At 32.1% G+C, this 24,603-nt stretch overlaps 1 protein-coding gene across 1 annotated transcript in view; it reads left to right on the top strand.

The window, feature by feature from the left end:
• LOC129226495 (uncharacterized) overlaps positions 1-23,757 on the top strand; it is a 31,561-nt gene extending 7,804 nt beyond the window's left edge. The window contains exons 3-7 of the mRNA XM_054861106.1: positions 2,245-2,351; positions 8,971-9,070; positions 16,193-16,296; positions 16,469-16,568; positions 23,188-23,757. Of these exons, the coding sequence (XP_054717081.1) occupies positions 2,245-2,351; positions 8,971-9,070; positions 16,193-16,296; positions 16,469-16,568; positions 23,188-23,749 (973 nt within the window). The 3' untranslated portion in view covers positions 23,750-23,757. The remainder of the gene's footprint in view (positions 1-2,244; positions 2,352-8,970; positions 9,071-16,192; positions 16,297-16,468; positions 16,569-23,187) is intronic.
• Positions 23,758-24,603: the final 846 nt, after the last annotated feature.

The following is a 24,603-nucleotide window of genomic DNA, read 5'->3' as shown; positions in this document are numbered from 1 at the left end:
TCTTCAAGTTTTTCAAATGTAAAAATTACACTAGAAATAGAGTGAATGTATAAAACCAAAGATAAGGACCACTTTACGGTGACGTGCGAGGTGTGGGCACAATAACTGAACTAATTAGAAATATAAACAACTATTTACGATCACGAGTACATGTTAACATAACGAGATCTACTCAAAGACTGACCTTTTTACTTCGGAACATGCCGACACACACTCGCTCCCTCTGGCGGTGATTTGTTTTTTTTATGTACTTACCTCTAACAACCACCAAAACATTTTTTATGTGTAATATATTGCTTTAGTAAATAGATATCAGTTTGTAGTTATCCTTCCTGGCATTGATGGAAGAGCATGCAGAATGGGAATAAGGGCTCATCTCCAGAAAAGTTTCGAAATTCAAGCCAAAATTGCAAATTTAGGCTCTTTGGTTTTGTGAGCAATAGGCATACTCAGAGGGCAGCAACATTTATAGATTGTCCAAGTGTCTAAAGTTGGCATCAAGAAATGATGTAAACGATGTGGAGCTAAATTTTAGAAAAAAAAACTAGTTTTCTTTTGAGGATAGGAATGTAATTTTTCTCCTGATTCAAACCTAAATTTCTTTTGAAATAAAAGCCATGTGTTAAATTTTTTTTTTTTTAATCATAATACAGTTGGCTCTCTGTTTAACGACTTTCAAAGAACCATAAAAAATTGTTCTTAAGTAGAAAACAGCCTTAAATAAAACTAGTGGACCTTTTGGGACTGTGAAAAGCCGTTATTAAATATAGAGAAAGTCATTAAATAGAGCGTCGTTAAACAGAGAGCCAACTGTATTTGTCTTTTTTTTAATAAAGTTACTACACTCACAAGGTTTTGGGAGGACCATGGCCTCCCTCTAGATTTGCCCCTGGAATGAATTGACATCATTTAAAAAGGAAATGATGATGCAGATTTTTTTTCCACTAATAGTGAAATTCCCGGAGTTTAACTCTTTAGGGTCTCTTATGGTATTCTATTTTGCTAATAAAAAGAAAAATACAAGAATTTTGTTTAAAAAACAGGCCTGTGCAATTAAAAAATGGCCAATTTCTAATTTTTATTGTAATATTGAGAAAAAATAGGCATAGAAACAATAAGTTTGCTTTTTCAATCAAAAAAAAAAAAAAAAATGCACCGTTTAGGAACTAAATGGTACTAATAGCAATATCCTAGTGCAAATGTCAAAGGCTCCATCAAAATTTTCTAGCCCACATTTCATTTTAGTAACTTTGTAAAGTAACAAGTTGATTAAATTACTTGTTATGTTATATAAATCTTAATTTGAAAAATATAAACTTAATAAATGTAAACTTTGTTTCAAAATTTAAAAAATAATTTATATCCAAACAATCATTTATTGGCAAGTGAAACTAACTAAATAACTAATATAAGTGGAAAAAATATTTTATTTTAAAACAATTATTACAAATGAAAATTTAATAAAAAAATAATTCATTAGTACCTATTTTCAAAAAATAATTAGGGTAATGGCACCAGTAACAGACAGTCATTAATTTGGATTTAGTAATAGTCTACTTGATAATGTTCTTAAGGTAAGTTTATAATGCATGAATTTATCTTGCAGAACAATTTTGGTCGAATGATTTTATGTTACAAAATATCACTAAGTATTCTGCTTTGGGGGCCTATAGGTGTATTTTAAAGCCAAATGTTCCATTTTGACGCCTAAATTTCCAGAGCTAGGCACCAAATTCTGTATCTAGCTTTTCAAATTGCATTGAATTGTTCTTTAGCAATTCTCAATTGGCAGAGATACTAATAGAAAAAAAAATATATCTTCAACTTTTACCTTAAAACGTATATTATTACTGTGCTATCTACTGTGTTTTATTTCAGTAATGGAGTTTTATAAATTTCATATCTTAAATTGTATGTATATTTCATGCTAGAATGACCCATAGATTTTTCTTCCTAGAAAACTTATCCCAGGCATCAACCTGACACCTAGATTTAAATTCTTATTTATTATGAGTCACTGGTAGAAATTATAATCATATAACCAAATTAATGTAACACGATTTTCAAACATTTTACAAACATGTCTGCAGTACTTTAGTTATCAATAATGCTGTAACATTGATTGTTCTATAATTCATTGTCAAATTTCTGGTTTTTAAATTATAATATTATCAAGCAGCTTTTTTTTTCCCCTTCATGAATCAGATTTTGCTGGATGTAAATACATTTCATTTTTTAATTTAGGAAAAGAAAGCGTCATTTATCTTCAAGCTCTACAGACAATAGAAATACAAGAAAGCAAAGTTCAGAAAATGTTTCAGTAATAGTCAAAGAAGAAGCTGATGAAGGAGGTACTTTTTAATGAAATTATTTCATGTCATTGTATATTATAAATGTACTAGCAGACACTACCATAATTTTCAGTGGCACATTTTTTTAAAAATACCATTTTTCAGTCACTTAAATCTGTATCTGCATACCATAATTTTGTCACTCATAGTTTACATAACGTCCATTCTTTGGAAATCTGGAATATCTTTTACATTTTTTTTAAAAGTTATCCTGAGTAACTTTGAGTCATCAGCTTGATTAAATAAAATTACTTTGTTGTTGTAGGATTTTCTATTATAATTAAAAAAAAAATAATAATAAGTTGATGGGTTCAGAAGATTTTGCCTTTTTTGCACCCTGTTATCAATCTTTTTGCCAAAATTTAAACTATTTAGTTTAAATTTTTCTGTAGTTATGGAAGTAATTAATTATTCCCTTATTTCTAGTCTCCTTCTTTAAGTATAACCTTCTTTAAGCACATATCGTCACCTCAGAGCAACAGTAAGCCATCTAATCCCAGGTATAATAATACGATATCCTACTGTTGCTCTGAGGCGGCGATATATTAGTACTTTAAACGGCATCTCATTTTTTTCCCCCACTGAGGCGTAGTTTTAGAGTCAGCACACCATATTTCAGATGGATCATTTAAAAGAACCTTCCATCTTACTCTCAAAAGTAAAGATCCAACATGTGTAAAAAACTATGTAAAAATGTTACATGTCGGACATCATTTTAAAGCCCGATTAAATATTTTCTACCAAATGTGTAAAGATAAAATTTAAAGTATAGGACTTACAGATCAAGCTAATTTATAATGTGAGATATTTTTCTTTTAGTCCTCTAGTTAAACTTACTACCATAGGGCACAATCTTGAGGGTCACAGATCTGAACGAAATTCCGGATTTAGGTCAATTCCCACTAGATATAAGCACGGGTAAAGCCGTTTGACTGCATAGGCCCTAGTTCGGCCATAATGGGGGTCCAAAGTTTCTAGTTTGGCTTCAGAAAAGCAATGGTTTTTCCTTTGAAATTAACTTTTTTTAAAACTCTTTTCTTGATAATGCACTGCAGTATCGCCCAGCTGAATGCATTCACAGTATAGAGCAAATTTCACCACCCCTATGTTGTACTAACAAGAAATGCGACAGATATAAGGAGAGCAAATATTGTGCAAAAGTTTCAAATTCCTAAGAAAACGCTATAGCAGTTCCGGAGCCAAACAAGCAAATTTAAAACTTCATTGCAGGCGAACTAGAGCCTATTCCATACCTGCCAAGCCTTCTGGATTTCCCGGAAGTTATACGGATTTTTATTTCCTTTTCCGGTTATGAGCAAAATCTTCCGGATTTTTCACGTTTTGTAGGAAAAAAATTGTATCTCGCCAATTTTGGCGCTAACGATTCTTTTGTGGAACGTTTTAGGCCAAGTAGCCAAGGAAAGGTTGCCGTAGGAGAATGGCATGAGAAGAAGTGTGGCAAGATTATGACGTCACGGAGTGATACAGCGCATGACTTCATCGGGATCCAATCAAAGCAAGCGTCGCGCCTGGCAACTAGGGGCTCAATTTCAGCGCCGATTATCTTCTTGTTCTCTCAGTTCGAGCTGTTTTTGCTTTGTTCTTTTTTTAAAATGAGTACCAAATGTTATTTCCAAACTTTTAAAGAAAGCAATAAAAGTAATATTTACTAAACGAAAGTAAGTTCAATTGATATGAAATTCATAACTAATATATTGTTAAATAAAAAGAGGATAGGGGTTCTGTTTGATTTTATTTTGCCTTAAAATATTGTGGATAAAAATAAAAAAATCTTCCGGATTTTTTTTCTTGGAGGTTGGCAGGTATGCTATTCACTCAAACTATATTACCTATTATTATTAATTATTATTATATTATATTATCTTGTACGAATTGATTTAAATACAGAAATTCATCCAGATTCATGACTCGCAAGTTTTTGCCGTCTGAACCACACTGCTTTGCAGGCCTCCTAAATTGCAATGGTATTTTCATTGGAATTCGAAACGTTGGGACAATATCAACCCTCTCAAGACATTCGGCGTCTCTTAGTTGTCAGTACAGCAAAGGGAGAGGGGAGATTTATTCTATGTTGTAAATGTATTTAATAAGCTCTTACTGCAATGCAAATGCAAGAAAAGCGTTAAACATGTTTAATTTCAAAGGAAAAGCCATAGCTTTTCTGGGCTCAAATAACAACTTTGGACCTCTGTTGCAGCAAAACTAGGGCCTATGCAGTCAAACCGCTTTACATGGGTTTATATCCAGTGCAAACTGACCTAAATCCAGAATTTCATCCAGATCTCTGACCCTCAAGGTCGTGCCAGTTGGTTGTTAGATGAAAAACTTGACAACTTTACTGTCTGACCTTGGATTGTATGGAAAGGCAAGCATCCAGTTTACAGGCAGAAATAGACGCATCTAGTAGTATTCAGGGATGTCAGTTTTTGAAGATGTATGTTAGCCTCTAAGTTAAAGGGGTATTCTAGTCTAGAGGCTTGATTTTAAGGTGATTTTACAGGCATAATAGAAAAAAAACTAGTAGCTATTTTCACTATCCATTTTTATCAGTTTTTTATTGATATTTTAAAAGTATAAAAATGCATAATAGTTGGAAAAAAAAAAAATCAAAATTGTAGTTGGTGTAGGCTGGTAAAGTGGGGACTCGAAAAAAAGGGGGGGGGGGAGTCTCCTGGTTGACGTGATTCCAATCCTCCAGGTGATCTGAAACATAAAGTTAAGGTTAATTCTTATTAGAAAAGAATGTAGAACTGTCTGGACATCGCCGATTTGAAAATAAAATCTTTTTCACAAAATGGTCTTTATGGAAAAAAAAAGTTTGTTTTTTGGCTTCTTTTTTGAACTTTGGTATTTTTTTAACAATACAGTCAAACCTTGATATCTCGAACCTCCTTATCTCAAAACCCTTGATGTCTCGAAACAAAAATTTTTCCCAGCATTTTTTATAAAAACCTCTATGTATTTTCCGTAGTTATCTCAAAATTTATTTTTCGAAACCCTTGATATGTCGAAATCTTTGCACAGAAGCAAGTTTCAATTGTCGTTTTGCATTGGCAATTTTTGTAGTAAAACTAGTTCCAGGGACAATTGCTTAACGTTTTTCATCCTTTTTCTTGGAAATTTTGTGAATAGGGGATTGGGGCAAGATAAAAGGGGAGTGTTGGTATGAAGGAGGTGCTGTGTTTTCTCCAGAGTTTAGAATCTTTGTGCATTTCGCTCGAACATGTTGTCCATTTGGATGAAAGGGGTTCCATTTTTCGTCCGTCAGTTTTCAAGCGAAAACGGAAAATGTGTTCCTCATTTTCATCATTCAGCTTTTTTAACTCCTACAAAATGGCTGCTGAGAACTTTTTGAATGTGAGGTTACTAGTTAAAGATAAAATTAGAATTTTTAAATTTTTAGGTGAAAACACTAAGTTGAAATTGTTGGTCGTTTCAAAATCTCATCCTGTGCACTTTCGACTATTAGAAAATTTCAAATATAGTGAAACATTGAAGACTATTTTATCGATCGTAATTCGAAGTGATCCCATAGTACATATATAAATGCATGTAGCGTACGTGTGTATAAATGTGAGAGTTACTAGTGTAATTTTTTAAAAACCTTGATAACTCAAAAACTCAATATCTCGAAAAATTTTCCCATCCCGAGTGATTCGAAACATCGAGGGTGTACTGTACTAAAAATCAAAAATTACAAAAACCCCTACATGGAGACAATTTTGACAGTACTAGGAAAGTCTACCAAATTTCAAGTAAATGGGTGCATCAGAACTTGAGATATCTTGTCAACAGTACCGTAAAAGTTAATTTTGAGAAAAACACGTTTAAAGTTTACTGTCTCATTTCAGCAAAAGAGTATTTTAACAAAATTTACTGCAACTCCAAAAATAATTTGAACTTCCATGAACCCTCTTAGAAACTTATTCTTAAAGGTCTAAACTATGAAAATATGAAGGAAAAAATATTTTTTTTTTTAAATTTTTTGACTAGAATACCCCTTTAAGCAGAGTCTCATTCAAATGAGTGGAACATGTGTAGCAAATTTTTACTTTCCCCCCTCATTCAGATAGACTTGTTTTAACTGGACGTTTGCCAATTCCATGCAATCTGTGGTTGAACTGCATGTCTTATGTGTGTGATTGAAAGAAGTGGTCTGAGTATTTTCTAGGGTTGAAGACTTATTGAAAGTTTTTATTATAAAATGTTTTTATTTCAAAATTGATGCAGAAGTTGGAAAGGAACACATTTTTCATCTTAAAAATAAGATTTGCTTCCATTTTATATGAAAAAAATATTTCAATGTGCCAGGACTACTTTTCATGGTAGCATTTTGGTCTAATCGCTTAACAATATTTTAACATATCCTTTCTTTTTTATACACATTATTTTCTCTTTAGTGCATACAAAATAATGTTGTTTTTAAAACAATTCGTTAGTACAAATATAATTTTTCTTTTATCAGCGCAGGAACTATTCCCTCTGCTCATTTGGCTTGACAACTCCCATTTGCCATCTTGCGGTTTCTCAATGTAGCTTACAGCAGGTGACCCTTGATGATTTTAATGCTTCTTTCTTCTGAATATTCTATAGACTTCTTAACAATTCATATCTTTGGTCCCTTAAGATTTAGAGAGGTGAGACAGGGAAAAGGGGCTTCCCTTAGCTGGGGCGACAAATAGGGAGGTCAAGAGGGGACGGTCGCACCCCCAAATATTTTTGAGCAGAATGATAGAAAATGGGTGAATTCAATTTATGTAAGTCGGAAATCAATGTTTGTTAAAGGAAATCTCGCAGGTTCTCAGCAACTATTTGATGAAACTCGACATGTTCTCAGACTAGAAAAAGTGTTTTTTGTTATTTGAATGATGACTTGGAAATTCATGACTTATTTTCGGCTTTTTCAGAACATAGAAAACTGATAGAGAACCATGGTTAACTTTTGTAGGCTAAATATTTCACACTTGTATGCCCAGTGTAACGATGGTATGTCCAATATGAGAGGCCCGTGAAAAGTGGTGTGACAGCATGGTTTTCACAAGAAAATTCCTTGATATTTTACATTCACTTTTATGCTCATTTTTTAAGTGTGTATTTATTTAATGAGTGTTCATTGCTTTCTTCTGCTAGAAACACGTTTCAGCTGTTCAATACATTATAATGCTTTCATAGAAACTTCTTAAAAATGCATGTGATTATTGAATAAAAAAGACACATCAACCAAATACCTTTTATGGGGCTCTATAATTATGCAATCGCGAAGTGACACAAGATAATCTTCAAGCGTTAAAACGATAAAAACATTTCTCTATAACTTCAAAGCAGTGATTTGACGATTGAAAGTATTATTGCAAAACGATTCTTTCAACGGTGAAAAAGCTCGTAACCTTAAAATGTATGACTTCGTTTGAATTTTTATCCAATTTGTTTGCATCGGGAAAAGGTTTTTGAAAAATGCTTTACTCTATCAAAATCTATATCATCAATCCGCTACTCGACTATTCAAACCACAGCTCAATCTACAATTGTTCTGTGCACCATACTACCACAGTTCAATCTACAATTGAAACTGAAAATAGATTTTTTATAAATGTATATTTCAATCAATCGTGAAATTTTTCAAAAAAATTCTTCATCTGAGCCAATTTTAAAAAGGCACAAAAAAAAAAAAAAAAAAAAGAAGACAAAAATCCACATGATGATGTGAAGTCAAACATTGATTTTTGAATATTTTATATGAAGTAATAGATTTCGAATGCAATTAACACAAGATTTGATGAAAATTAATTTTCTGTTTGGTTGGCTGGGATTATCATCATTTTATTATTAAATCATGCATTATAACTTTTCCAAAAGGTATAAAAACTTTAGTAGCGAGATGTTTTGTATGATAACTTTTTAGTCAATGAATCAAAATTTTAATTGTTTCTAAACACTAATTTTATTCATACTAAACCGATTTTATGACAACTTCTTGTTAGCTAATGTGTGTTTGGTTTCGCTTTGGGGTTATGCATATTTAAGAAACTTGACCCCCCCCCCCCCCAAATGAAATGGTGAAATGCCGCCCCTGTCCCTTAGATATCCTGTATCCAACAGTGTCAGTATTAACTTGGTAGACATTGACAGTTCAGAGATGATTGGGTTACAGACACACAGACAGATAGGTATGCACAGATTTTAATACTATGGACTGATGTGTAATATAAGGCATAATATTAAGACGTTATGTATTACCCTCGGGTTATAAATTGCTGTTGTATTTTCTGCTTACGATTTTTTAATTCCCGGCTTATTTTTTAAAGAAATGGTACTTGTGGAGTGTACATATTATGTTTCAGAAAATATGGTACAGATCCACTTTCACGGCATTTTTTTTTCTTTTTACTTTTTTTCTTCTCTTTCTCCATGCTAAGTAAGAGTTTGTAGACTTTCCAAAAAATCAACAGTAGCTGTCACAGCGTTGTTCTTTTTCTGCGATCGAAATATCCTTAATTTAGGATTGATTTACAATTTATGCTAAAGGAGTCAAATGGATACAAAAAAAGTACTAATTAAATGCAAATACTAGTTAATATTTACTTTTTTATATTTTTAGATGAGACGGAAAACAAAATGACTGATGCTGTTGATAATCCAACTGAAAATACGACAATGATGGTTGATAGATCAAATGATGTGAATGAAAATCACCAAATGTAAGCTAATGCATTGATTTCATAAATGAGTTTGAAGAAATAGTATTAATGTACTAGCAGTGTTAGATATAGGTGCAGCGTGACCATACGTTTGGGGGGGGGGGGCACAGTTCTCTTATTTTATGTCAGCTTTTCAAGTCCTCCAATCAACTTATAGTTTGTGAGTATGCATTATATAAAGGTGGCCATTTATTTTCTTTCTAAAAACTGAATATCTACCAATTTTAAAAGGTGGCCATTTATTTTCTTTCTAAAAACTGAACATCTACCAATTTTAGGCATCTGCATGTGTGTTAAAAATGAGGATTTAAAAAAAAAATTATTTATTCAATTTGTTTTTATAGTTCATGGTAGATAAAAATTGCAATGAACACAAAAAAAGAGAAGAATTATTGTAATTTTTCAATGTACTAAATAGTTTGAGTATTTTTGATGCTGATTTTAAATAAAATGAAATTTAGGCAGCATGTCATAGAATTTACTTTCAAAAACAACATTGCTTTTGTTCTGTGATTTGCACCTGTGTTATTTTTGCTGGCCTACACACTTGTCAATAGCAAACATACCCAGCATTGCCTGGGTCTGTAATGTTGTAAGGAAATGTTGGCTTACCTTTTCTTATCTCGATAGGCAGCGGTGTAATAGTTGAGTTTTCTGAATGCATGAAGAACAGTCAATAGACGAGTAGACGAAGAACACGTAAAGATTTTAAATTAGGAATGACTAAAACTAAATGTATACACATATTATAAAATATATACGTACGGCACATATGAGATACACTAACACTACATCTAGAGAACAAAGAAAACAAACTGTTGAAGGGAGGAAGAAGGGAATTGTGGGAAGGATGAGTATGACGTCAGAGTGGCCTTGACCTTTCGAGACTGCATCATAATGCTGAAATGATTTACCTATTTGAATATATGATTAGATTACAACATGTAATTATATTGAGAAACAATTTATTCTTTCCTTTATTTTTTTAGCTGTGCCCCACGGTTTCACCCACGTTAATAAGACAACAGTGTATTAAAAAACTATTTTAAGTACATCATTCTTTGATATATATATATATATGTATATAGTAAAAAATTACACACTCTTAGAGCGCTTTCCCACTTACCGATACGACAATGATAAATCGTGCACGATTGTCGTCATCTGATATCGGCGCATGCAAAATGCACTGACATATGCGCAAATGCGCTTTTCCACCTACCGGTTCCATTACGATTGTGTTGTCTCTGTTAAGCTGATATCGTTTGTTGGACAATTTGTGTCGGAATGCACCCGTCGTTCCTTTTGTATCGGCCCGGTAATCACTTGCCCGTTCATTTTTTTGAAGAGTTGGCTTGCAAGTTTGATATCTCTGTCCTGTGTGAACTCATAGAACGTCACTGCCTATCATCCTATGGAACAAGCATAATGTATTTTTCAAAAAAAAAAAAAAAAAAAACAGCTAAAATCCGTGGGAAGAATTGTTTAGATTCGTCATGCATAAATTGTTTAGATTTATGGATGACGAATTCCCCATACTTTTTAATGTATATATTGGGGTGTACCATGTTAACTTTGGAAAAAAAAATGCATTAATAAAAACAAAGACTAGATTTTAATATGAGTGGTAAGAACAGTATTTTTAACAGACTATTCACTTAAAATTTTCATTTTCCTGGTCTGTTGCATTCCAGGTGGAAAATGCTACCTTAAAATGCTGTAAAAGCACTTATTTTTGCGATCCCGTCATAATCGCAAAAATTGAAGCCTCACAATTTTTTTCAATTTTATTTATGTAATAAGTTTTTATACTGTTCATAGAAAATTCGCGAAATTTTGAGCTTGCAAAATCAGAGATTTCTTAATTCTCGCAAAAAATTACGACTCGCAAAAACAAAAGCTTTTGCAGCATTTTTCGTTAGTTTAATTTTATTTAATTTTTTGAATGGAACTTTTGTAATGCTCATTGCTAAATGTATACCCTGAAAGCAAAAGAGAGAAAGGAAACAATACTTACTAAAATCTGTCCCTTAAAAAAAATTAACAATGTTCCACTTCAAAAGTTTTTCATAAATTCTGAAAATAGGTCGATAATCTGGACCCCCCCCCCCCCCTTCTGTTAATTTTGCAAAAACTTGCTCAAATTTGCGGTTGAAGATGTCAGTTTTGTTAACTCTTTTAGAGACCATAGGAGGTTTATAGGACCTCCAAAGCCCCCCCCCCCCCCCCCGTCCTTGTATCCTTACTAAAATCGCTTTTTTTAATTTTTGAAAATTTTTGTGCATTCTTTTTTGTCAAAGTGATAAATTGCGTATAAAGAATCTCAGAGCAAAACTTAGGGCAGCAGCCAGGGGTAGACCAGGGGAAGCACGGCCTGAACTAGGACTCTTTTTTTGCCTCCCCTAAGCAAATATTTAAGGGGAAAAAAATACACCTTTAGTATATTAAATTGCGTGAGGTTTTTAAAATGTATTTATTTATTTTTAGCCTCTGAAAAAATGAATGAAACAAAACTATTCTGATTATGTTTTCGAAATAACACATCAATCCCGAAATGTGTATGAAATCGCCTTCAATATACCTGGCTTTAAAATATCATGCACCCAGTCTCTATTAGTTTTCTTTTACTGCGGAGGTGAAGCATAGTAATAGTTAAATTGCACAGCTATTATGGTACACGTGCGAGCTCTCTGCTGTCTCGAAAAGACGTGCGCCGGGAAATAACCGGTTTGGAGAAATGACATTGGTGTAGTGGAAAAACAGTGCAATAGACGACACGATAACGTACGCTCTTATCGTTGCTTTATTTACAGGCCGATTTAGTCGTTGTCGTGTGGTTAAGTGAGAAAGCGCCCTTATCCACATCAATGTTTTCTGTTAAATAAAATGAATCAAAAAAATTTTTTTTCTATATAAAAAAAAATTAAAACCCTTGATTTATAAGTAGATTAATTTTTAAATAAGCTGGGTAATAAATGTAGAAAATCTTCCCATCCACAGCTGGGTTTGAACCCAAGACGGTAGGATTGCAGGCCGACCGCTTTACCCCTTTACTGACTGAGCTATTCAGGCAACAAAAGTTTGAGCTATTAATGCATCAGAAAATGCATCATTGTTATTATTGATTTCATTTTAATTAATTGCTGCTTCACTCCTATTAGTCTGTGTGATGTTATATAGCCATAGCCTTCCTCACTAAATGGACTGTTCAACACAAAAAGAATTTTTCAATTCGAACCATTTGTTCCTGAGATTAGCGCATTCAAACAAACTCTTCAGCTTTATATTATTAGTATAGATAAGTGAAAATATCCTTTCTATGACTGTATTTGGCTCGGGAAAACCTAAAATATAGTAAATAGTTATGGAAAAATTTATTATTATGAAAATGCTTAAACAGTTCCACCCAGTGGCTTTTGACTGAAGCATTCAGTGTTCTGTTATGTCCCTTCCAAAAACAAAACGAGACATTCCAGTATGTGAGGGGACAGCAAGGCTATCCTGTTCATAACTGGACTTGCAGCCACCTTAATGATACCCCCTGCTAAACAATGCAATCAAATAAAACATATTTTTTCTAGATGTACATCTGAGGGGGTTGCCATGTCACAGAAAAACCTGAAATAACGGAAAGCGCAGGGAATTTTGAAAATTTCTTTTAAAACCTGGAAAATGTAGGGAATTTTACTGTTTTTTTTTTAAAAATTGAAATTGCAAAATTCAATGCCTAACTATAAGCTACCGGGTAAAAAAGAAAGAAACTAATAATAATAATTATAAATAAATAAGTAAAATTAAATAATGAATAGCAATCATGCTTAAAAGTTTTTTTTTTTTTTTGTCATTGTTTTATTGAAACCTACTTTCATTGAAGGAGTAATAATTTATGCCCTCTTTGAAAATGAATAGGGAACGAATGATCAAAAGGCATCCTAGGGTCTTTTGTTCAACCCAATGCTACAGTGAGTGGGGGGAAGGGGTCAATCTCCCTGGAACCTTTGGTTTTAACATTACTGCGAATCCTAATATTAATTTATATACGTATGCAGGGTTCCTACGGGTCCTTGAAAATCTTTTAAAGTGCTTTATTTCAGTGCTGTGTTACAAAGACAGGGTTCATACCCTTAAGAGAGAAAAAGATTCAAGCACTTTTCAAGTACTTTTCAAGGCAAAAAAATTTTTTTTCATGGCAATATCATAAATTTGTACTAAAAATATTGTATGAAGATTTCATGCAATGCAAACATGTAAATAATAGGTAATAATATAAAAAAGTAAAGAAAAACAAAATTGCCTTTTCTACAACAAGACTTTGATAAAAAAAAAGATCCACTGTGTTGAAAGTTTTTCTGCAAATGTCTGAAAAACTTGGTCATAAAGAGGAGCAGGTCCTACGAGGTTTAATTTTGAAATCTTCACATTCAAAGAAGTATATTTTATAGAATATGCAAGTTAATATTTATATATATATAAAAAAATGAATCTTTCCTGAGTCATTTTAATTTTTATCAGAAGAAACCACAATGCCTAAATTCAATGGAATTGCTAGAGGAGGTTTTGATTGATAGTGGTTCATACACATATAAGGGCGATTAGGATCAAAAACACAACCCAGATGGTAATTTTGGTTGCACTAAGTTTAATAATATTAGACTTTTGATAATTATTTATGGGTATCAAAGTATAAATCTATCAATTGATTTCATACAAAATCACCTGTAAGTTTCACTCAGCTAATCGGGGGGGGGGGGGATAATTTTTAAAACTAAGACCCCTGTAACATAAATATACATTTGTACAGCAACTACTTTTGATACATATAAAATTCATTTCTTATGTTAAAATAATTTATGAAGTTAAAATATTGCACAGATAAGTGCCTGTTGATAACCAGCAACAAGCAAAGGGCTTAACTAGGTTGGTCCTAGTCAATTTATTTGACCCCAATAAATATCAATGACCTTCCTTAAGCTCCCTACCCCTTTGCTGATTACAGCCTCTTCTGGTAAGCTGTTCCAAATGCCCCACAACCCAACAAAAGTAGTAATTTTGAATATTTGAGGTAAAGGAGGGAAATTGGAAGTAGGGAGATGAAAGCATAACAAAATCTACTGGATTTCCACTAAATAACCAAAACACAATCACCTGTGTTATATACCTTAATTATTTTAGTAGACATAAAAAAATGATGTACTTATAAATTCAACTTTACAAAATTGTATAGCTCAACTTTATCATTAAAATACAAACTTTAAGTCAAAATGTTAAGTGCTCAATCGCTTAAATTAAAATTTTTTTCAAAAAATCTGTAATAACCAAGAATTAGCTAATGATAAAATTAAAATTAAAATTGCAAAATTAAGTATATATGTAATTAAACAAAACAAAAATAATTAACTTTTTAGTTATTAAAAATAATATAAACAAGCTAATCTTATGTAGCATGTGCCAAAATAATTTCTAATTGCCAAAAAATATAAAAATATTTAAAAGATGCAAAAGGGTTGAAACCTCAAACAAGAGAAGCAAATTGTCACGAATTAAGTTCAATGCTGGCATGTTTCCCATAAAATAAATTCATTAATTTTTTACTAAAATTAAACGTAAAATACATCATAAAATTAAACATAATCTAAGGTAGCATGTATGAAAATAACATCGGATTAGCCAAAATATTTAAATATTTGGAAGATGCAAAAAGATTCATATTTCAAACACGAGAAGCAATTTTCCGCGAAGTCTGAGTAAGTTCAACGTTGGCATGTTTTCCATAAAATAAATTTATTAATATTTTACTAAAATTAAACATAAAATATGTTAATCTGAGGTAGTATATGCGAAAATAACAATCGATTAGCCAAAATATTTAAACATTTGCAGGATGTAAAAAGATTGAAATTTCAAAAAACAGAGAAAATTTTCGCGAAATTCGGGAAAGTTCAATGTTGTTATGGTTTACAAAATAATTCCTTTTTTAGACTTGGAAATTAAACAAAAAGTAAACTTATCTGAGGTACTATACGTCAAAATAGCTTCCGATTGTAAAAAACTTCAAAATATTTACAAGATGGAAAAGGATTGAAATCCCAAACAGGGAAGCGATTTTTCGCGATGTTGCAAATCGAACGCATGTTCAGAAAATAGCATTAGTAAAATACTTAATTAAAAGTTTTAAGCACAATCCGATGATTTTCGAAAGAATTTAAGCACCAAGAAACTTTTTCAAGGTTTTCAAGCACTTGAAAATGAACTTTTTTTTCAAGCACTTTTCAAGGTTTTTCAAGGGCGTACGAACCCTGAAAGAGCCCTTTATAGTGCTTAATTTTGAACAAAAATTCTTTATCATTTTGACATGGTGCTTTATTTTTTATTTTTCAAGCAAGCTTTTAAAAAAAAAATTCTCTCATTTTTTTAAATTGTCTCTTTCTCTGTTATTTCAAATCCTACTGATTTCTTTTACTGAAATTTGACATTTCAATGAATCGCTAAGGTTACTTTGTTACTGATTTCAGTTGATTTTTTTCTTTTCAAAATTATTATCAACTATATTTAAAAAGCTTTCCCAGCTCCCATTTTCTGTTTACTTTTGTTGTCAGCAAAGAAGTTGATTTCGTTCACATTTCTTGCCAAAATTCATTAAATGAGCATTTTCCAGCAATCGCATAAATAATACCCATTTTCCCTTTCAAAATTTTGGCAGACTGGTATTTTTTTCTTGTCCTTTCCCTTGTATTATTGTAATTTTTAATAATAATAGTTTTAAAACTTTTTATATCATTCAGTCATCTTTATTATTATTTATTTATTTTAACAGTATAATTACATATGTGTGGATATGATGAATTCAAGTTCTTTGTGCTCAGTGTTGGATTTAGTTTATGTTTTACAAATGAAATTCTAATAATTATTTTTATGCTACTGCTTTAAATTATCAAGATACTAATACAAATCTTAGACATGTTTTTTAAAATAATTTTTAAATGCAATATTGATGCCCTTTCTAGTTTTAACTTTTTGAAAATTTCTTGGGATTTCTTGCTTGTTTTTTTTTTTTTTTTATTTTTCTTGCCTTATACGTCATTGGATTGTACTGAAGTTATTGCACTTTTATTTTAAATGTAGGAAAAGAAGGTCTTGTTTATCTTCAAGTTCTACTACAACAAAAAATAAAGCTGCTAAAAAACGGAATTCAAAAACAGCAGCTGTCTCAGAAGGAATTGAAAAAGGTTGTGCTTTTCTTATAATTTAATTCTTATTTTTGTAAATATACTAGAAGTCTAATTTGACTGGCGTGTAATTTCATAACAAATCCATAAAACTAAACTCATTGAAAATATATAAAAAATAAATAACTGCAAGTACTAAGCATTAATTTACTTTTTTTTTTTGTATTTTTAGATGAGGGAGAAGACACAATGACTAATGCTACTTACAGCCCTGTTGGAGAGATGATCTTGACTGATGATGCAGCTATTACTGTAAATGAAACTCCTGAAATGTGAGTCAATACTTCACTGTCTCAGATAAAATATTAATGTTTTATAGTTTAGAAAATCTTAAATTTATATATTTGGAATGGATAAAACTCATCGTTTATTCAAGTGCTTTACTTAAACAGTGAGTTACTTCATGGGCTTTCGTGGATCCTGGAGCAAGTTCTGATATGTATCATCCAAGGAAATAGGCATGGGGGAAAGGAAATAGTTGAAAGATGTCACAAAAAGTGTCTTAGGGGAAATCCAAGGAATTTCACTATTCAGAAAAATATATACAAATGTGACGACCAGCAACAGACACTTGGCCCAGCTAGGCTGGTCCTAGTCAATTTATTAGTCCCCAATGAAGATCAATGGCTCTCTTAAAGCTATCCACCCCCATGCTCATTACCACCTCTTCTGATAAGCTGTTCCAAGTGCCCATGACCCTACTAAAGAAGTAATTCTTCATAATTTCCAGGTTAGCCTGAGATTTGAGCAGCTTAAAACAATGTCCCCTTGTCCTGCTTTTCGTGCAAAAATTTAATCCTTTAACATCATTCATTTTGATAAATTTAAGCAACTGAATTATGTCCCCTCTGATCCTCCTTTGCTCCAGGCTATACATATTAAGCCTATTAAGTCTGGTATCATCTAAATCTGAAAGTCCCCTTACTAGTCTAGTTACCCTTCTTTGAACCCTTTCCAATGCACAAATATCTTTCCTCAAATAAGGCGACCAAAACTGCACAGCATACTTCGAATGGGGTCTTACTAAACTCCTATATAAAGGCAGAAGAACCTTCTTAGATTTGTTTCAAATAGATCTAGTGATAAACCCAAGCATTCTGTTGGCTTTGTTACTTGCAATTCTGCGTTTTCATTCCCTCTTTGTTGTTGGAATCTGCTTGAAAACAGTTGTGTATGTTTGATTATTTTTTACAAATCTATAGAAAACTAAAATTTGAAAACCTCACACAACATACCAGAAAGACATGAGTTCTTAAACTGTAAAGTTTTATTATAATGGGATGGATTTTTCTGGTACAATCAAAAATCTAATAAACAAACATGGTCATCTATTTAACATGGTATTCAATGTCTGTTGTTAGAATGTAAAATCCATATGGAAACATTAAAATACTATCTTCTTATTGTTATCTGGCCTTTTTTAAAAATCATAGTTTTAATGTGTCACAGACTTGGATTTCTAAAATTAAATTGTAAAACTTTCTGTGTATAATTAATACAGCTTCCGGAATTTTTTTTGCATAAAATAGTTACCCCATTTTATAAAGTTTTTTTTTGTTATCTTTTATTTTTAAAGTTTCAATGAAATCTATATCGCACACTGGCAACAAATGTAACACAACTAAAAATTTTGGAAAACGTATTAACTATTGTTTTAAAATCTAAATTCGATGCTCTTTCTTGAAACAAAACTCCAAAAAAGTTCGCCTCCTGAAATCGTCGCCTCAGAGCAACAGTAGGATATCTTAGTTATTCCTGGGATTAGATGGCTAAGTGTTGTTCTGAGGCGAGGATATGGTGTGTGATGATGTAAAAGCGATATATTAAAATATATTAAATAGTGACATATCATTAAAATCTCATAATTTAGAAGGAGAAGGTTTGAACTTTAATTATGCATCATTTTATTTTTCATTAAACAACGCAAAATAACCAGTAAATATCACAGCAGAAATCTTTTACCCATACATACCTGATTGGGCATGAAATTTTTTATTCAAATATTTCTTCCTAAAACTTGATTATTTCTTACTTTATTGAAAAATTAACTCTTCCTTTCTGGAGCTCAAAATTTATTTCAAGTGGTAAAGCTAAAATCGTATTTGGACAAATATAAAATCATTAGAAATCATTGGCAAAGTCAGCGAGCAATCTGCCTTAAGTTGAGTGTAAAGAGAATGTTTTCTTTTACCGCAACAGAGACTGCCTTAAGTCGAGTAGAAAAAAAGTTTTTGCTGTTTCCTGTTTGTGTGAAAAGAATCTTCCCCTATTGAGCATGCATCAGGAAGGGAAAATCTGTTAATTTAGAGCTGAATCTGAATATAAAGCTGTTAAATTATTTTTTGTTTGATTAATGCTATCGACAGATTCAAATGTTTTTATTAAGATACAATTAAAAAAAAACTGGGCATGTAAAAACTTTATTCGGGCATTAATTTATTAGACAAACACGCCCTGCAGGGCAAGTAAAATTTTAAGATTTTTCGAGCCCTAGTTTAAAGCCAGGAATACTCCAGTTCAAATATTTTCTTTTTTCCGACAGGGGCAATTCTCAAAAGGAGGGAGCAAACACAGACCTGAACTTTTAAGCTTTAACACCAAATAACTTTCATTTTAATTAACTCAAAAATTTTTGCTTTGCAATTTTAGAAAAAAACGAAGTTGAAAGTTTGATGTATGTCCAAAAGTTATGATCTGTACAATGCTATTTATTATTTGAGAACTAAATATATGATTTATATGCTTTAAAGGTATTTTGAGATCCTCAAAATCAATTTTTAATTATTTTAAAGTGTTATGATATGTTTTTATGCAGTATCTTTGGAGCAAAATCATTTTTCTTAAACATATATGTGAGATGTTCAAATTGCGTTATGATCTAGACGCCGATAATTCTGTCCATTTATTCAAAATGATAAATGATCTTCTGTCTTGTAACTTTAATGAAAAAGGCTGTTATAATGTTAATTTCTTCAATCCATTGGTATTTTGTGCAATTATTATGTTATGCATTGAACATTACATAAATAACAGTAGAAACACAAGTTTCAATCGTAACGAACGCATTTAAGTAAACAAAACGGCGGCAGCTTATAACTCTGCAACCTTTCAAACATGATTATCTGTTATTTTGCTGATATTTTGAATAAAAAATTTTCAAATTACGACAACAAATCGATATCAAAACAGCAATTATTTAATAATTATTCAATGTTTTAATATTTAGATATTTCTCTCTTTGCACAACAATCGCCAAGCAAACCCCGATTGGCGACAACTCACAGCCAGTGATGCTATATTGGGGGAAATTTCTCCATTTTGGGGAAATCTTGTGTTCTCTGGGGAAATTTTGGGGAAATGGGTTTTGAGGGGAATTCTTTGGGGATTTTTTTTTTTTTGGGGGGGGGGGGGGAAACCTGAGGGAAAAAAAAAACCCTCAGGAAAAAATATTTTTTTTTCATATTTAAATTCACATCTTCACATCTGGCAGTTACATTGTTTGTATCAAACAGTGTTGTTTTAGCTTTGCTCAACTTTATGAAATTCGCATTTCGCGTTATGTGGAATATTATGCTACGGAATTCACGTCAATGTTCTGTGTGAGTAACTATAGTTGATACGTGAAACGGGTAAAAATAAGTGAATGTGATGAAGAATGTTCTTGGATAAATATATACAAAATTCATAGTTAACATGTACATACAGAAGCAGAGTAGTAAATGCGAGTCGAAAAAAATATATATTCAGCTTATTTCTTATCTCTCGGTCAGGTGCTTGTATTTATGAAGACAAAAAAAAAAAAAAAAAAAAGCGAAAATAGAAGAAAAATGTTGGGGAATTTTATAAGAAAATTTCGTTATTTGAGGATTTTTTTTTTCAAGAGACAAAAATATCATAGGAAATCGATTAATTTTATGAAAATATTAGTGGAAAAATAATTTTTGAATTTGGGAAATTTTGATAGAAAACATTACTTTTTGGGGAAAAGTTGGAAGGGAAGTGGGAAATCTAGATTTGACCGTCTGGCAACACTGCTTGCAACGTACGATGAACGAAAGGTTACTAGTAGGGAATTCCCCTTTTCGCCAACTGCTTGAGTTTTGGCGACTTTATCACCTGCGTTGGCAAAATAGACAGGGTTTTTTCGGAGTCTCCGAAACCATAACAAAATTTTATTATTCAAAGACCAGTATATAAAGTCATTCAAGTACTTCATAAAACCTCTATTTTTCATTGCAGAATTTAAAAATAAATAATATTTTCATTGGAAAAGTTCAAAAACTGTGAAACTTGCATAATGTGCAAAATCTGTTACCTACAGACTGACCATTAAATTTGCTATTTATTAATTTTTATAGAAACCTGCTGTCTTTTTATGCTTGTATATGATGTTCTAGGTGTACATACTATGCGATAAAAACAAAATTGATTTCAACTTTCAAAATTATAAAAAATTGCTGTGAATTAACTTTTTTGTTCCCACCTTCTGAGAACTACCCACAAGTAAATACCAGTTGATTGCATGTACAGCATTCTTAATCTCAGTGATTGAATTAGCTGATGTTGAATGAATTAAATGAAGTTTTACACATGAATCATAATACATCATAACTCATGATTAAACTGGAACAGAAAAATTGAATATTAAATAACAAGGGAGTATATAAGAGAGGGGCTGAAGGAGCCCGGGCCCCCTCCAGAATCTGAAAAAGAAAAATAAATAACGGTAGTAATTTTTGGTTTCAGTTGCTCACACTAACTTTTAGCTCAAAAAATAAATAAATAAATAAATATATAATAGTGATTATAATGATTATAATATGTAGATCAGTGATCAGAGATTTCCTAACTGGATGCAGTAAGAAGAGGTGAGGGGGTGCTGCGTCCATGATAGCAATAATATGTATATAAATCTAGACTAGGATGCTATGAGAAAATTCTAATTCTTCAAAAAGTGCCATGAATCGTTAAAGTTTGGGAACCTTGCATCAAAGGGCACTAGGCAATGGTGTTCATAAGGGGTCAGGGATCCATACCCCTTATTCAAGAAAAGAACATGTCTGAGGAAAGCGAAGTTATTTTAAGAAAAAAAAAAGAGCAAATAATGTTGGATTGAAAATCTTAGTTCTTTCAAAAAGAAATCTTTAAATTAAAATTTTTTAACAGATGCAGATTATTACTTAGCAAATTAAGTTTCCCTCCTTTTTACACTCCCCCCCCCTCCTTTTTTTTCCCCAGTCAATCTGAAAAGAATGGTCGTCAAAATGTTTTTCTCCTTAACTCTTGTCCCCAGCAAGAGTTAAAATAAGTTTTAGTTGTTTGGTTGGAGTAATAATGGAAATTGATGTCCTAAAAACGCATTTATTTAGGTGTTTTTCAGACATCAATTTCAACACATTCCTGGAAGAAGGTCCCCAAACTAACACCCTTTCACTAAAGTTACTACCAAAAGTAGTCTGAAATTGTGCTTTAAAGATTTCAATTTTGAAAAGTTTTGGAGGATGATCTCTAAAACCGCTCTTTACCTCTAACCATCTCCAAAGATGATCTGAAATTGCGTTTTATCTTTCAAGGGCGGTCGAAAATTGTTTTTAAGATTGCTTTTATGGAGCTTCAAATTTAAAAAACGGCCGAAACCCTTATATTACCAAATGTGGTCCACAGTTGTGCTTTTAAAACTTCAATTACAAAAAAATTTCAGACTAGGGTCCGACTGCTCCCATATGAAATCTGAAAATGAAAAAACTACAACTTCGAAAAATTTAAGGTACAGAGCATTTATATCCCTCCACCAAGTATCACTGAATATCTCTTTAAAACTTCATATTTTAGAACTTTAATTTCAAAATAGTTTTTGGGGAGAGCCCCAGAACTGCCTTACCCGTAACATCATCGCAGTTGGTCTGAAACTGCGTTTTTACAACTTAAATTTCGAAAAAGTTGGCGGAGGGGTGATGAATTTCACTCAATTTTTAAAAATAATCAAGCGGAGGCAGCTTTAAAAAGTCCCATTCCTTTCAACACAGTAACATCAAGAAATATAGCTCATATGACATTTTTAAGATTTCAATTTCTAAAAATTTCTGCAGAAGGTCCCCCGAAGTTTTCCTCTCTGTAGCATCACCAGAGACCGTCTAAAACTTCATTGGACTACAATTCCAAAAAATTTCTGGGGGAAAAGTTCCCGCCCCCCCCCCCATGCACCAGAAGCGAGAGTTTTTTAAGAGTGTCCCCCTGAAACTAAATTTTGGTTGCGCCACTGGAGGACAGTATAAAGTACTTGTCCCATCTTGAAAAAAAAATAAGATCAGGACACTGTTGTCCCCTCCCCTCAAAACATTTTGTAATTTTTTTTGGGGGGGGGGGGTGTAAAGCTGAAAATTAGCGGTCGCCACTCACCACATGGCAATTAAAGTTGCAAAAGTTAGAAAATGTGTCATCGATCGCCACCCCCCGGTCGCCACTCTTGCTCAGTCACTCTACTTGCATTCTACTTGCTTCTCTTCTTTCTAGGTTTTTTTTTTCCTTTTTTGTCTCTTCTGTAAAATTTTATGCTTTTTGGTTGTGTCACCTTTTTTGCATGTGAGCAATATTCTGATGATACTTTTTTTCATTATTTATAAAAACTTGAATCATAGTTGCAGTTTCAAAAAGTGGCTACTAACTTTAAAAAGTGGCTACTAATAAAACCGAGTCTCCCGGCCACTGGCTACTAACCAAGTTTCCCAGTTTTCAGCTTTAGGTGGGCAGAGGGGGGGGGGGGGGGGTGGCTAATCTTGGTTATATGGGTGCCCTCCAAAATAAAAACATATATACGCCACTGTTAAATAAGCAGTGGTGCATAGATACTTTATTACATTTAAGCTAACTATAATATTTTTTCCTTTTCAGAGAGAAAGATGCAAAACAATGGATTTCAGAAATTTTTCCAGAGTTAGCGGTTGACAGTAATATTGTTGCAGGGTGTAACACTTGTAAATTTGCCAATGTTAATAATAAATTTTTAAAGAAACAATGCAAAAGTCTGGAAACAGAAAATTATGAACTAAACGGAGAAAATGCTGTATTAAGGGCGAAACTAAAAATACGGAAGGAAAAATACCGAAATTTAAAAAGCCAAATGAAGGAATATAAAAGAGAAAGCATTGCATTAGCTGAATCAAATCTAATTAAAATTGGAAATTCAACTTTCATTGACAAGAACAAACTAATTTTGTGTCGTACATCAGATTATAGTAAATTCACAGGTGATTTATTAGATTTTGTTTTTGGAAGAGACATTCTTTCTAAAAGCTGTATGAAAGGGATGAATGGTACTTCAAAGACACCTCTACCTGCTGAGTCTTTGCAAGATATTTTATCTTTCGTTTCTTCTAAATTTAATGTTGCTGTTGGATCTGTCAGAGCTTCCATTAGGCAGAAGTTGAATATATGCCACAAAGCTGCTTCTTAAGTCTGATGAAAAAGCCTTTTTATAAATGTTTATTTTTGTACATATCATAAATATGTTTTCTTTAAAAAAATCTTGTTTCATTTATTAATCTTGTAAACGTTTTGTACTTAGTATTTGTTTAAGTCCAACCTATGCAGCTGTTAGTTATGGGAAAATATATTTTTAGTGAATAGTAATTTTATTGACTCATTGCCATGTGTAACTATCATATTGCTAACAAAGGCTGGAAGGAATGCCAGAACTCCTGTAAAAATTTCTCAAACCTCTTTCTCGAAAATAGTCCATGTAGATGATTTAAAAAAACCCCCGTTAAAAACCTGCTTTAGTTATTATTTGACTTTAGTGTTATATTAACAGTTAAAAAATAAAATTAACATTTATGAAGTTGAATAATTGTAGACATTGTTATCAATCATCAATTTATAACAATATCTACAATAATTTGTACCTAAAGAAATGGAAATAGTTATTTTAGTCGACCTTTTTCCTTCAACTATTTTGTATTGCGTTCAAAGCCCTTATGAAGTTCATGCCTAAGCATTTTTTACATAGTAAAAAATTTAGAATGCAGTGAGCAAGAGTTAAAATATTGTAATGAATAGTCATGCCAGTAGTGTTTGAAAAAACGAAAGTGAATCTAAACTTCATCAAGAGACTCAGGAGGCATGATATTCAAAATTAAATAAAGTAGGGGAAGGGTGGGGGGGGGGGGGGAGAGACTGACAGTGTCACTGTAAAGTCAGTTTAAAATGTCAAAAGAGTTTTTTTTAATGGGTCTCAAAACGTTCAATTTCAAACAAATATAATTATATGGCTGAAAATTAAAAATTTCATTTTGTAAAAACCAACGAACT

The sequence above is a fragment of the Uloborus diversus genome, chromosome 7, assembly GCF_026930045.1.
Source record: "Uloborus diversus isolate 005 chromosome 7, Udiv.v.3.1, whole genome shotgun sequence".
NCBI lineage: Eukaryota > Metazoa > Arthropoda > Arachnida > Araneae > Uloboridae > Uloborus > Uloborus diversus.
The sequence above is the reverse complement of the archived record's forward strand: the minus strand, read 5'-3'. Positions and strand labels throughout refer to the sequence as shown.